Source organism: Lepidochelys kempii, chromosome 17, assembly GCF_965140285.1.
Source record: "Lepidochelys kempii isolate rLepKem1 chromosome 17, rLepKem1.hap1, whole genome shotgun sequence".
Classification (NCBI taxonomy): domain Eukaryota; kingdom Metazoa; phylum Chordata; order Testudines; family Cheloniidae; genus Lepidochelys; species Lepidochelys kempii.
In genome coordinates, this window is record NC_136396.1 from 25436063 (window position 1) to 25449119 (window position 13057).

The 13057-nt window shown below is 55.0% G+C and overlaps 1 protein-coding gene across 1 annotated transcript in view; it reads right to left on the reverse strand.

Annotated features, from left to right (window-relative positions):
• MLXIPL (MLX interacting protein like) overlaps positions 1-13057 on the reverse strand; it is a 60697-nt gene that overhangs the window by 25691 nt on the left and 21949 nt on the right. Inside the window, exons 5-7 of the mRNA XM_073315439.1 lie at positions 12294-12338; positions 9962-10160; positions 8277-8357 (exon numbers count right to left, since the gene is read on the reverse strand). Of these exons, the coding sequence (XP_073171540.1) occupies positions 8277-8357; positions 9962-10160; positions 12294-12338 (325 nt within the window). The remainder of the gene's footprint in view (positions 1-8276; positions 8358-9961; positions 10161-12293; positions 12339-13057) is intronic.

Below are 13057 nucleotides of genomic sequence, written 5' to 3' on the forward strand. Positions count from 1 at the left end.
GCTGCCTAACCATTCGGTCCCTAGTCTGTAGCTGTGCATTGGGTTCTTCCGTCTTAAGTGCAGGGCCCTGCACTTATCCTTATTGAACCTCATCAGATCTCTTTTGGCTCAATCCTCCAATTTGTCAAGGTCCCTCTGGATCCTATCCCTGCCCTCCAACGTATCTACCACTCCTCCCAGTTTAGTATCATCCACAAATTTGCTGAGAGTGCAATCCACACCATCCTCCAGATCATTTATGAAGATATTGAACAAAACCAGCCCCAGGACTGACCCCTGGGGCACTCCACTTGACACCGGCTGCCAACTAGACATGGAGCCATTGATCACTACCCGTTGAGCCCGACAATCTAGCCAACTTTCTACCCACCTTATAGTGCATTCATCCAGCCCATACTTCTTTAACTTGCTGACAAGAATACTACAACCATGACTGTACCTCGGTCCTACAGCCAAGTTGCTGTCCCCCTGGAAGCTGACCGTCTGCCCACCCAGCCTGGCAGAGATTTCCTCAGCCCCTTCACATGTACACCTGCAGCTCTCCAGCACCTGGTGCCCCTGGGCAGGCTGCTGGATATCTGCTGCCTGCTGCCTTCCCGCTTCCCCTTCCACTGCCCCATGAGTGCTGTTTATGGCACAGCACTGCCTAGCAAGAACCCTTGGCCAGGAGCCCAACCCCTGACCTTGTGTGGGTGCTGGTCCCCAGGAGCCTGCTGCAGGGTGTTCGCCATCTGCTGGATCCAGGGATGCCACAGGCTCCGTCAAAACCCAAGCCCCAGATCTCAGCACTGCCCTGGCTGAGAAGAGCTGACTGGTTCTCTCTAGGGTTCATCTACACTGCAATTCCCAGCTCAGGTAGATGTACATGGGCTAGCTCTGATGGAGCTGCCGTGCTGAGAACAGCAGCGTAGACAGTGCAGGCTGGCTGCCTGATGACAACCCGATCTCAGGTCTCAGGTACGTGCTCAGGTGGCTAGCCGCACTGCTGCTGCTACTCTGCTAGTCGTCTCATGCTAGCTCAGTCAAAGCACCAGTGCACATATGTCTGTCTGAGCTGGGACTTACACCTCCCCCTGCAGCAAAGCCGTACCCTAGAGACCAGAGGCACTGTGTCTAGCAGGGAATGCACTAAGGGACGGGGATCCCAGTAGAGCCAAGAGCTTGTTTTGGTACCAGCTACCCTAGGGGAACCCCGGCATTAACCAGTCACAGGCCAACCCCACCACTAACCATCCCACTCAGCCTCATGTCCATTGCAAACTCATCAGGGCAGCAGGGTCCTAGTCTCTACGGCTCAGCTCCCAGCAGCTGGGCAGATAGTTCTGGATGGGACTCCCGGGGCTCTGACATTTCCTCAGGCTGAGGCCATCTGGGGAGTGAGCCCTGTGGTACTGCCTCGGAAAATGCTTCTCTTCTCTACAGAGCTGGTAACCCCAGAGGCCCCACTTTCATTTGTATAAAGTTGCCTCCTTTAGGGACACACTGGTGGGTGTAGGGGCCCAAGGAGGAGAGAGGAGAGACCCAGCTCTGCCCTGCCCGCAGCGGATGTGCAAGGCAGCCATTCTGCACCCACTTTGCACAGGTGTAAGTAACTCAGAGTCAGGAGCCCAGCCCCAACCTGTGCCACTCAGCCATGTTCATGGGGGAGGTGCTGTGGTGGGCGTCTCGGGTTACTCGGCGCAGTATCCCAGGATCTCAGCCATACAAAGTGCGAAGCCCCATGATCACCCAGAGATGCCAAAGCCAGCCTCCCCTACCTGCTCTTCTCTGGCAGAGGGGCTGGGCTGTTCCCATGGCCAGGGGAATGAGCTGCCGGCACAGTGTATATTTTAGGCATTTCCCTGGTGCTCAATTCGATTCCTCAGGGGACCTCTCTGAGTGCACAACGGAGACAGGTAGCAAGCCCTGCCCAATTGCTTCTCAGTGCAGAGACGCTATGTGCCCCCTTATTCCCCAGGACAGACTAATACTCTCCCCAGACCCTTCTGTCCCAGTCACACCTCCCCTCCTTTCCTAGCACATGGTCCTGGGCACCGGCTGCTGTGTCCCCCTGGGCTGGTGAAGGTAACCATGATGGGCTGGAGTGCTAGCTTAGAGCAGGAGCTCATGCTGACAGCCCAATACCTGAGCTCCCAAGCCCTTTGCCCCAGTGGCAAGAGTACTGGGGCTGTCCTCAGTAGAGTCCTGGGGGCGGTACAGTTCCTTCTTGTGTCTTTTCCACCCTCCCCAGCTTCCAAATCAAAGCCTCTTCAGTGCCATCTCTGGGCTTTAACCCTCTCGCCCCCAGTCCATGGAGAACGGAGGGGCTGTCCTTCGGGAGAGCCGGGCTAGTCCAGCCCTGCAGCAGTCCCAAGAGCAAAGAGTGGGGTCCTACCTGAAGCAGGGTGCAGGCAGCAGTCAGACACCAGGCCCAGCTGCTCCCCTGGCTCTGCCATCAGGACTTCTCCATCTGACTCTGACCCCTCTCTCATACACCCTAAGGGCACGGGGTGGTTCCTCATTCCAGACTGGCTTCTGCTCCTTGACTGACAGGCACACAGCACCGTGACAGGGCCAGGGCTTATCCTCGGCTCAGGCTTTGTGACTCCCTCTTGGGCTTTGCTTGTTTTATTCCGCTGTGAGGTACTGACCGGCCTGATCCTAGCGGTGGTGCCAGCAACCCCCTGGGCCCACCTCACTCTCCCCATAGCCCGCATTCTGCGCATTTCGGTCTCCCAGCACTAGGATAGGCATTTCCCAGGAAACTCAGGGCCAGATTTCCAGAGCAGCTCAGCTCCCACTCAGTCTGCTCAGCCAAGTGGCCAGATTGTCAAAAGCAGTGGGCACCCAGCAGCTCCTGTTGAGAACAGTGCTGAGCACCTGGAATTTTGGCGCCAGAAGCCTTCCTGGCGACAGGGGTGTTGCGATGTCCCCTACCCCACCCTCCCCAACAGACACCTCTATGCAGCCCACCACACATACGCACTCACACTTCAGGTTTTTTCAGGGTCTGTGATCCTGGATTATAACCTTTTTGGGGCAAGGGATGCACCATTCCCTTGCACTGGGTACAGGACCGGCTCTAGGCACTAGCAAAGGAAGCAAGTGCTTGGGCAGTTGCGCTCTCTGAGCTTGGGGCGGCAAATTTTTTGCTGGGGAGGCAAAAAACCTAGAGCTGGCCCTGACTGGGTAGAGTCCTGGCTCTGAACAATTCTCTTCCTATTTGCATGCAGCGAGCTCCCGCACTACACCTTTGCCTCTCCCTCCATCCCAGGCCTCGTAGCACTGGCCAGGTGGCACTGGGCTTTTGTGCCCACTAGAAATATGGCCTAAGCCAGCCAGCCCCTCCCAGCAGGAGGGTATTTTCCTCTCTGACTGTACTCAGCAGAAATGCTACGACTTGCGACAGTCTCCGAGCAAAAGCAGCAGCAGCAGCACAAGCCCAGAGAGAGTGAGCATGAAGGGACCACACTGAACTGTTGCTTCAGCTCAGAGCCCTTGCTGGGCTGAGTGATCACTCTGCCTGTCCAGCACACCCAGCTCCCCCCAGGAAAGACAAGAAAGGAAACATCTTGGAGAGTGTTCCGTAGAGTCGTCCCTTCCCACACATCACTGCCCCTCAATCACATAACCTCCGCAGGGCAGCAGCAGAGAACAGGAAAGGGAGCTTGTTCTTCCATTCATGCATTTTAGCAGCTGGAAATACCACTTTCCAGCCTGCCCTCCACAGAGCCCAAGCCACATGTTCCACAGACCGCAGGCTAGGAATGGCTGATGTAGGCCACGGTTCAGGAGTGCTGGCTGTGGGGAGCTCCCAGCAGAGCGAGTTGGAAAATAGGGAAAGGGGTGAGGGGTCATGGAAAATTGAGTTTTCAGCCAAATATTAAACCAAAAAAGTGAAATATTCTGATTCAAACTATTGCCATGGTGCCTTATGGGAGTTGTAGTTTGGGTGCCTTATGCTAGAACCCCTTTCTCCCTCTTGGTAGGGCTGTCAAGGAAAATGCAGAAAAGGCAGAAGTGCTTAATATATATTGCTGTTCTGTATTTGGGAAAAAACACAGCCGGTGTAGTCATGTCAGAGATGATGATGAGGATGACGATTAAGACGAAATACTTTCCATTCCCATAGCAACACAAGAATATGTTTAACAGCAACTACTAAAGTCAGATATTTTTAAATCAGCAGGATTGGATAACATAATCCAAGAGTTTTAAAGGAGCAGGCCAAGAAACTCGCTGGACCATTAATGTTGATTTTCAATAACTCTAGGAGTCTTGGGGGAAGTTCCAGAGGACAGGAAGGAAGCACAGGTTTATGGAAAATAGCTCCCATCAAACTAATGATATCTTTTGATGAGATGACAAGTTTGGTCGATAAAAGTAATAGTGTTGATGTAATATACTTAGGCTCCTGTAAGGTGTTTGACTTGATACTGAAAAGCACTTTGATTAAAAAATCAGAATATACAAAATTAACATGGCACACATTAAATGGATTAAAAACTGGCTAATTGATAGGGCTCAAAATATAAATGTAAATGGGAAATCACCATTGAGCAGGTGTGTTTCCAGTGGGGTCCCACAGGGACCGATTCTTGGCCCTACACATTTTAACAGTTTTGTCAGTTACATGGAAGAAAACAAAATAATCCCTGATGAAGTTTGCAGACAACACAAAGATAGAGGGGATGGTAAAAAATTACCAGGACAGGTCACTGATACACAGTGATTTGAATCACTTGGTAAGCTGAATGCAGCAAACAATATGCAATTTAACTTGGCCAAATGTAAAGTCATACATCTAGGACTACAGAATGTAGACCATACTTACAGGACAGGGGACTCTGAGAAGCAGTGACTCTGAAAAAGATGTGGGGGTCATGGTGGATAATCACCTGAAGATGAGCTCCCAGTGTGACACTGTGGCCAAAAGGGCTAATGTGATCCGGAGATGTACAAACAGGGGAATCTCGAGTACAAGTAGAGAGGTTATTTTACCTCTGCATTTGGCAGTGGTGGAATACTGTGTCCAGTTCTGACATCTACCACTCAAGAAGGATGTTGATCATTTGGAGAGGATTCAGAGAAGAGCCATGAAAATGATTAAAGGTTTGGAAAACCTGCCTTCTAGTGACACATTCAAGGAGTTCAATCTATCTATTATAGTTTTTAGGTACTTCTATGGGGAATAAAACTTTGCCAGTGTGTTCTCCAATCTAGCAGACAAAGGCAGAACAAGATCAAATGGCTGGAGGTGGAAGCTAGACAAATTCAGTCTAGACATAAAGTGCAAATGTTTAACAATGAGGGTAATTAACCTTTGGAATAATTTACCGGGGGTAGTGGTGGATTCTCCAACACTCACAATTGGTACATCTGTTTTTTCTAAAAGCTCTGCTCTAGTTCAACCAGGAATTAATTCAGGGCAGGCCTCTGGCCTGCATTATACAGGTCAGATCCCAGGGATCACTTGTGGCCTTCTAATCTCGGAATCTCAGGTTCCCTGCCCATGGTGCAGCATGAGCGATGGAGTCAGACACCACGGCCCATGAAGGAGAATGGGCGCGTGAGGCATGCACGCAACAATTCCCATGAGGCACCATGGTGCCATGTGTGACAGAGGTAGCTCTGTTTCTCAGGGACGGGGGAATTTTCCATGGAAAGCAGACACTCTTTGGGAGCATTCTGCTGAAAATCCCATTTTCCATCGAAAAACAATTTCAGCAGAAAATTTCCCACCAGCCCTAGTTCCCAGCTGCAGGAGCCCTGGCCGTGGGGAGCTTCCAGCTGCTCCAGTCCTGGCCTCTCCCCTCAGGAGATGCTGTAGGAAACGAATTAGCGGGGGCTGGCCAGAGCTGGGGCACCCGCAGTGTCTCCAGCAAGTGGGGCTGCAGGAAGTGGTGTAAGAGCGCAGAATCTGCATTCACTTCCCCCATGTCTGGCTCGTCCAGAGGGTGCCCCAGGGCTGCACCTGCAGGCTGCACTCACGTCCGCCGTCCCAGCCTTGCTTTCTGCCAGCAACTGGTCTTGCATCAGCCAGCAGTCAAATGATGCAAGGTCACTTGTTTCCTCCCAAGGAGGAAAGTGGGAAGTGGATACTGGCAGCAGAGCTCCTGGAGGCCCAAGCCAATCAGCCTCCACAAAGGTCAGCCCTGAGCCCACAGGAAGCCGCAGACGCAAGAGCTGTGGCGATGCCCAGGCCATTCCACTAGGACAGGACTCCCAGCTGCCCCTGGTTTGTGAGATACAGTGCAGCCAAAATGTAGCCCTTTACATAGCTCCTTATGGACCTCTACCGAGCTCAGCAGGTTGTGCTGGCCGGGCACCTTCCAAGTTCATAGCTAGGGCATTTCCAGAGCTTCCCCCCTGGAGCTGAAGCCCAAAGCTACAGGTTGGTTTGGGGACAAGTTGGGCCCATCAATGGCAAGGAGCCATGCTGGAGCCTTGGGGTGGGGCTGCCCCATGGCTGAAAAAAGTGCAGAGGGACCTGAGCTGTATCTCTCATTTGTGTTCCTCCCCCTGGCTTCCTACCCCACTCTTCAGCGTTGCTCAGTGTCTCGCTCCAGCCCAGTTTGCAGGGCTGTGAGCAGGGATCTCTGCTCTCCCTGACCAGTCTCTAGAGCTGGGTTTCCTTTAGCCCAACTTTTATGGCTTGACTCTGTCCTGATTCCCGCCTGCAAACTCTTTCCCGCATATTCTCACTCCCCCACCCACGCGCTCTTAGCCTCCTCTGCAGCGTCTCTCCTCCGAGCCCCCCTCCAGCAGGGGAGGGAGAGGACCCCAGATGCTCACACTCCCGCCCCCCACCCGGTTGGGGCACCCCATGACTCCCACCCCTTAAAAGCCCTTGCACCCCTGCTCTCAGGTTGGGCTGTTCTCCTCTGCAGAGCTGGTGGCGTGAGCACCATGGGGCAGGGTCCACCATTTACTATTGCCCCATAGCTCAGTGGCCCAGTCTGGCCTCACTTTCCCTCCCTCTGGGGCAGAGTTGGAGGCTGAGCTGCTGGAGCGCAATGGAGAAGTCCAGCACCGAGTGGATGCGCTCCCTCCCCTTCCTTCCCCTCCCTTGCACAGGTGGCCCATGACCCGCCTGCAAGCCTAATCCCCGGATGACAAGGCTGGTTCTGTGAGCAGCACTTGTAGGACGGCATTGCCCAGGGGATGCAGGAACAGCCCCCTGCGGGGTCAGTCACCATATCCATATGCACTGCCCTCCCCTGGCAGCAAATCACTGCCTGGCCCCATCAGGACCTGATCCCCTGGGGACCACCATCAGGACCCCATTTCCTTTCCTCTCAGCTGCAAGGGGCAGCTGTCACAGGGCTGCACCTCTGTCCAGGCCCTGAACCATGCACGGTGACCAGGAGATCCCTGTTCCCTAAGGCCTGGTCCCCCCAGCCTGAGGGTCCTGCGCTCCCATGCAGCCAGACGCAGGCTGTTTCAATGGCCTAGGGGTGCGGGGGCAGATAGGGGAGTTCCAGGAGCAATGAGGGGACCCCTCCAAAAGCTCCCCCCCTACCCCACCCAGGCTCCTGCCCCCATCCTTCCCCCCAACCCCGGCAGCACAGCAGAAAGCTGCTCGCCCCCTCGAGATTTCCTCTTTCTTGTGGGGAGAAGGAAAAGGAGGACTTGTGGCACCTTAGAGACGAACCAATTTATTTGAGCATGAGCTTTCGTGAGCTACTGCTCGCTTCAGCGGATTTCGTAGCTGTAGCTCACAAAAGCTCATGCTCAAATAAATGGGTTAGTCTCTATGGTGCCACAAGTCCTCCTTTTCTTTTTGCAAATACAGACTAACACGGCTGCTACTCTGAAACTTGTGGGGAGAGTTTTCCTTCCTCTGTCTGCAGCCAAACCCCCTTGTGGTTTCACATTCCTGTAAAGAGAGCTACATTTGGAGAAATTCAGTTTCCCCAGGACCTGGCTTCCTGCCCTCCTGCCCCAGCACAGCTCGGCTCCCCAGAACCTGCTGTATGCTCCGTCCTTGCTCTGTTTGCAATTCCCCCCAGCTTAGTACCATCAGGGCATTTCACCACAGTGCCACTGCTTCCCTCCTTCAGTTCATTGGTGTGAAATCCCAGAGGCCCCGCTTCCCCCCCCCCGCCCCCCCCCATCAGCTCTACCCACTGCCATTTGTCAGCCCCCTCTGTTGCCAGGCCGGGGACAGCACTCAGCTCCAGCCCACTGAGGCTAAGCTCTCTGAGGCAGTGGGGAGATGGGGCATTTGTCCCCAACCCCGCTGCACAAATCCAGCTTCCGCAAATAGCTGGTCCCCTGCCAGGGCTGGCTCCTACCTGAGATTTCCATAAAATCATCAAGATTTGGCTGCAACGGGATCAAGCCTGGCTGGATCATGTCGGCATTCCCAGTGTAGGCTGCAAAAGGGCAGAACCAGCCCATCAGTTGCCCGTTCCCTTGGACCCCAATTCCTGCTCCCTGTAGTCCTCTACTTGTGTTCCACATTCCCTGGCTCACTGTTGCCAGCTTGTTAGCCCTCAAGGAGCCTCCTGCCCTGCCTCTCTACATCTGCCCCGTTATAGGGCTCTCCTGGGAGACCATTTGTCTCATGGCCTTGCAGAGAATGTATCTGTGCCACAAGCCAGTAGAAGGGGGGCAGCTGAGAACTCATCTGCTCCAGCACTAATGCTGGGCAGCCTCCCCACCGAGAATCCTCTGCTTTTCCCCCCATGGCCTGAAGCCACTATCATCTGCACAAGGGATGGGAGGGATTTCCCAGCCCTGGGTGCTGGATCCCCTCTTCCTGCTGGTTGAGGGAGACAGAAGCCCAGGAGGGGCTGCTGCATTCTGGTAGCAGGTTCTCCTTCCCTCAGGCAGGAGGGGACGGCTGAGAAGGCAGGGTCCCTGGAGCAGGAGGGAGAGGACCTGCCCTGCACAGACCAGGGTGGGCTCAGCCAGGCAGGAGTACGTGGCAGGGGAGAACTGTCCTGAAAGGGCAGATATTAACAATAAACTCCAGCCCCTATCCAGCACCTTTCAGTCACGGGTCTCAGCACATTGAAAAGGAGGCCAGTGTCATTATACCCATTTTATAGATGGGGAAACCGAGGCATGAGAAGGGACATGACTTGTCCATGGTCACTCAGCAGCAGAGGCGGGAGTAGCACCCAGGGGTCTTGAGTCCCAGCCTAGTGTGCCAGCTTCTAGGCCACACTGCCTCCCTACAGGGCCAGTAGTGACTTTGCTCCCCCATTGTAAAGCACTGGCAGCTTGAAGAACCTCCCTGGGCCTCTGCCCCACTGGGGCTCTTACAGCAGCTGCTAAAGAACACTCCTGTCTCAGCCTCACCTCTCCCACTGACCTCCTGAGACATGCCCATGGCCCTGGCCACTGGAGGGAGGGGGGGCTACCAAAGAGGCTACCAATCAGCACGTTAGCCTGCTCCCACTCCAGGCTTTACATGCGCCCACTTTCAGCAGGGCATGGCATTCTCTGCCTGCCATTCTAGTTTGCTATGCAGTGGTACACAAGGGCCATGTTCCACCCCAGAGGGGACTGCATGACTGTGGTGGCTGAGCGGAGCCCTGGGGTCCCCTGGCAGGAAGGTGCTCTGGAAGTGTATTCTGTTATTATTAGCACTGGGCCATTGCTCCTGGGACTAGCACCCCCCGTCTGTATTGTTTGCTCCGTTGCATGCATGGGAAGTGCTGCCCCTGCCCCACCTGAGTGGCTCCTGGGCTGCCGGGTGGGGGCAGGGCACTGAAGGAAAGGGAGTGGGCACTGCCTGTGGCATCTCATTAACCTGACCTTGCTGCTTTGGGAGGAGCCGCACTGGGGAGATCGCTCTGGAGACCAGGCCTGGCTAGTGCAGGACAGGACCAGAGCTCCTCGTTTGAGGGGGGGATGCTAAGAAAACGTGAAGAAGCTAATGCAACTAGGGCAGGACCCCGCCAGAACCCCTCAGCCACCCCCCACTACCCCAGTGAGGTTCATGGGTGAGAACGCAGTCTGAGGGACGTACCGTCTTCTGGGAGCGTCTGGTGGGAGCACAGGGGCTGCGTCATGGTAAAGAGCGTGTCTGAGATGTCCGAGAGGAAGCTGTCCAAGTCAAAGAGCTGCCGCCCTCCAGCCTCCTCATTCTCATCCCCCAGCAGCATGGGCACCACGCTGGAGAACAGCTGGTTGCACCATTTCTCCGATGGCTTCCACACACCCTCATCCTGCACAAGAGAGTTCATCAAAGGAGCCCCCCCAGATACCTCTCCCTGGGCAGAATCCAGGCACCTCTCCCTGGGCACCTCTCCCTGGGCACCCGCCCAGCCCCTCTCCTCTGGCAGCTCCCTGGCCCCTCTCCCCTGGCAGCCCCCGGCCTTCCCTGGTCCCTCTCCACCGGCAGTCTCTCCCCTGGCAGGCCCCCTCCTGCTCTGACAGAGCACCATCTCTATAGTGCTGGGTGGCTGGTGCTGGTTCCAGGTCCTCTGCCCTCGTAGCCATTGTAGTCATCAGGGAGTCTTTAATCTGGAGGACAGGGGGTTGTTAACCCCCCTGCCCTGGCCACACACTAACTCTGGCAAAGCCCTTCCATTGCTCTCCATCCCATCCCCCTGCAGTTTGATCTGACACCCATCCTGCCTGTCCCAGAGTGCTGTGGGGGCGTAGCTACGCAGGGGAACTGTTGCCCTCCCCTAGCCCAGAAGTGGCTGCATGTCATGATGGGAAATGATTCTTGTACTAGAGCCTTCCCCAGCAGGTTGGGCTGCCATAGCTCCTGTACCCCAGACCCCTCTTTGAAGAAAGTTTTCCTGGTTCATTCAAGATCACATCCCTTGTTTCAACCGAGAGAGTCTGGGATAGTCAAAGCAAAATGCATCCAGCTGGAATTTTTGAGCATTGGGGGAATTCCCTTCCCTTGTCTTAGTGGAGCCATCCAACGTGTGGGGCTGGCCAGCCATGGCCCTCCTGGAGGCAGCTGGGCTGCAGGGTGGGACAGGACAATCTGGACCTGCAGAGCTGGCCGCAGCGCCCTCTGAACCCAGAGGAATCAGTGCTGGAGTGAGGGTCACTTGACATTCGCCTGACTCCGGACACAGAAGGGCCCAAACTCAAACCACAGGGCCAAGTCCAGGAGACCTTGAAGCTCAGGCTCCGCTCTCATCCAACCATGGCAGCAAATGGAACAATATCACCCCTCTCCCTACCTCCCCAGCCCTTTGATTACGCACAAACATACAGTCTGTCCAACCCCACCCGACCACATTTACAGACACACATTTACAGACAAGGAACAGTCCCCTCTGACTCACAGCCAGCCAGTCTGGGGAGCATAATTAGCCTGTGTGTAGGGCTATACATCTGCATTTACCAACACAAGTCTCCCTTCATCCTGACAGCCCCACTTACAGATGGGGACGTGGCGGCCCAGAGAGACACTTGTTGAATGTCACTGTGTCTCCCAGTCACACACTCAGGCCTCAAGCTCTCTCTGACCCTGGCCTGAATCCCCTCTTTTGGGGGACAAGATGGGGGTCTGCCATAGTTCTACCACTTCTCTCTCCGCGGGACCAGTGCTCCAGCTCCCAGACCTGGCAGGTTTGTACAGCCAGCTGAGAGGCGTCTCTTCCCTGCTCTTGGTGGACGCAGCGTGGGGCAGGATGGCTGAAGTCTGAAACTGGACTCTTCTCTCCCTTTCAGGTCCCCTTTCTTGGAGCTGAATTCAGCCCAGGTGGTGAAGCAGTGCTCCAGCTGGGTCCCCGGGGGCATGCTGGCCAGGCTTCAAAACATTCCCAAAGGCAGCTCTGAAGCTGCAGAAATGCTTCCCCTGCCAGCACCCCTGTGCTGTGTAGGGGGCTTAGCCGATCACGCCAGTTTTAACCGAATGAATATTTACCTGCCCAGGACTTTATTTAACCCTTCATTTCCAGGATATTGCTCCTGTTAATTTCATACATTCCAACTGGGAAGATGAGGCTCCAGCATCTCCAGCCGCACGAACTCCAAAGAGTTGGGTCCCAAAAAATCATGAGTCTGGCTTAAAAGCCAGGAGCCCTTTAGAAAAGACCACTGCATGCGGGGCATGTGGTATTTGCGTTCTGGGATCTGAGCCTTCTGGAGGCACTTTCCAGCGTTTTCACACAGCCACGAGGGCTAGAAACGTACTTTTTAAAAGACACCAAAGCTGAGATGATAGAGTAATCACCAGACTCCAGCAGCTGGGGCTTTAAGAAAACACCAAGTATCATGAGACAAGTGATCAAACCATGAGAGCTGGCAATGCTTGGGATCTGGAGCGAGCGCCGCTCCTCCCACCACTTCCTCTTGCAGAAGGCCGCCCCTCACCCCTGTGGGGGACTCACCTGCTTTGAGCTGGAGATCTCACCCTCCCGGCTGGACTTTCGAAGCTGCATGGAAAACATGACCTGTCAGCCCCTTCTCCTGATAGGGGAGTCAAGCTGGGGCGAGGTTGGCAGTGCACCCCAAGCAGCCAACAAGGGAGGTGGAAAAGGGCACCATGGCTCTCCCCTTTGGGCAGGGCTGACGAGACTGCAGTGGTCTTCAGCCCAGGGGTGGGGTGCCCTGGGAGGGGGCAGTTCTGTATGGTGGCATCTGGACCCTGGCACCCCAAAGTAAACACTTTGGCCACCCTCAGCATGGATAACCTCCCATTACTGGCCAGGACCATGACCCCACGCACTGGCCAAGTGACAGTGTCATTTTTATTTGTATTTATTTTATAAAGACTCTGATCCTTCCTCCCAAAACCCCAGCAGGATCATGAGTGGGCTGCCCAGGGAATATAAGGGATATCACAGACACCTGGCAGCGCCCTCCCCTTGTCTTGCTGGAACGCTGGCTCCAGTAGGTAAGCAGCAGGGAATGAGAGATCCTTGCCCCTGCCCCTGGGAGAGCAGCTGCTCCTCCTGGCTTATGCAGCCAGCCACTGCTGCACTCCAAAATGGGAGACACTGGAGACAGGGCATGTGCCAGGAACCTTAAACAACCACTAGGTGGCATCACCACCCTGCCTGGCATCAGTAGATTTCCGCAGAACCCTTTGGTTGCTGATTTTCCCTCCTTCACTCTGTCCCAGGTCACCTGCTCCTGGGGTGGCTGATGGGGG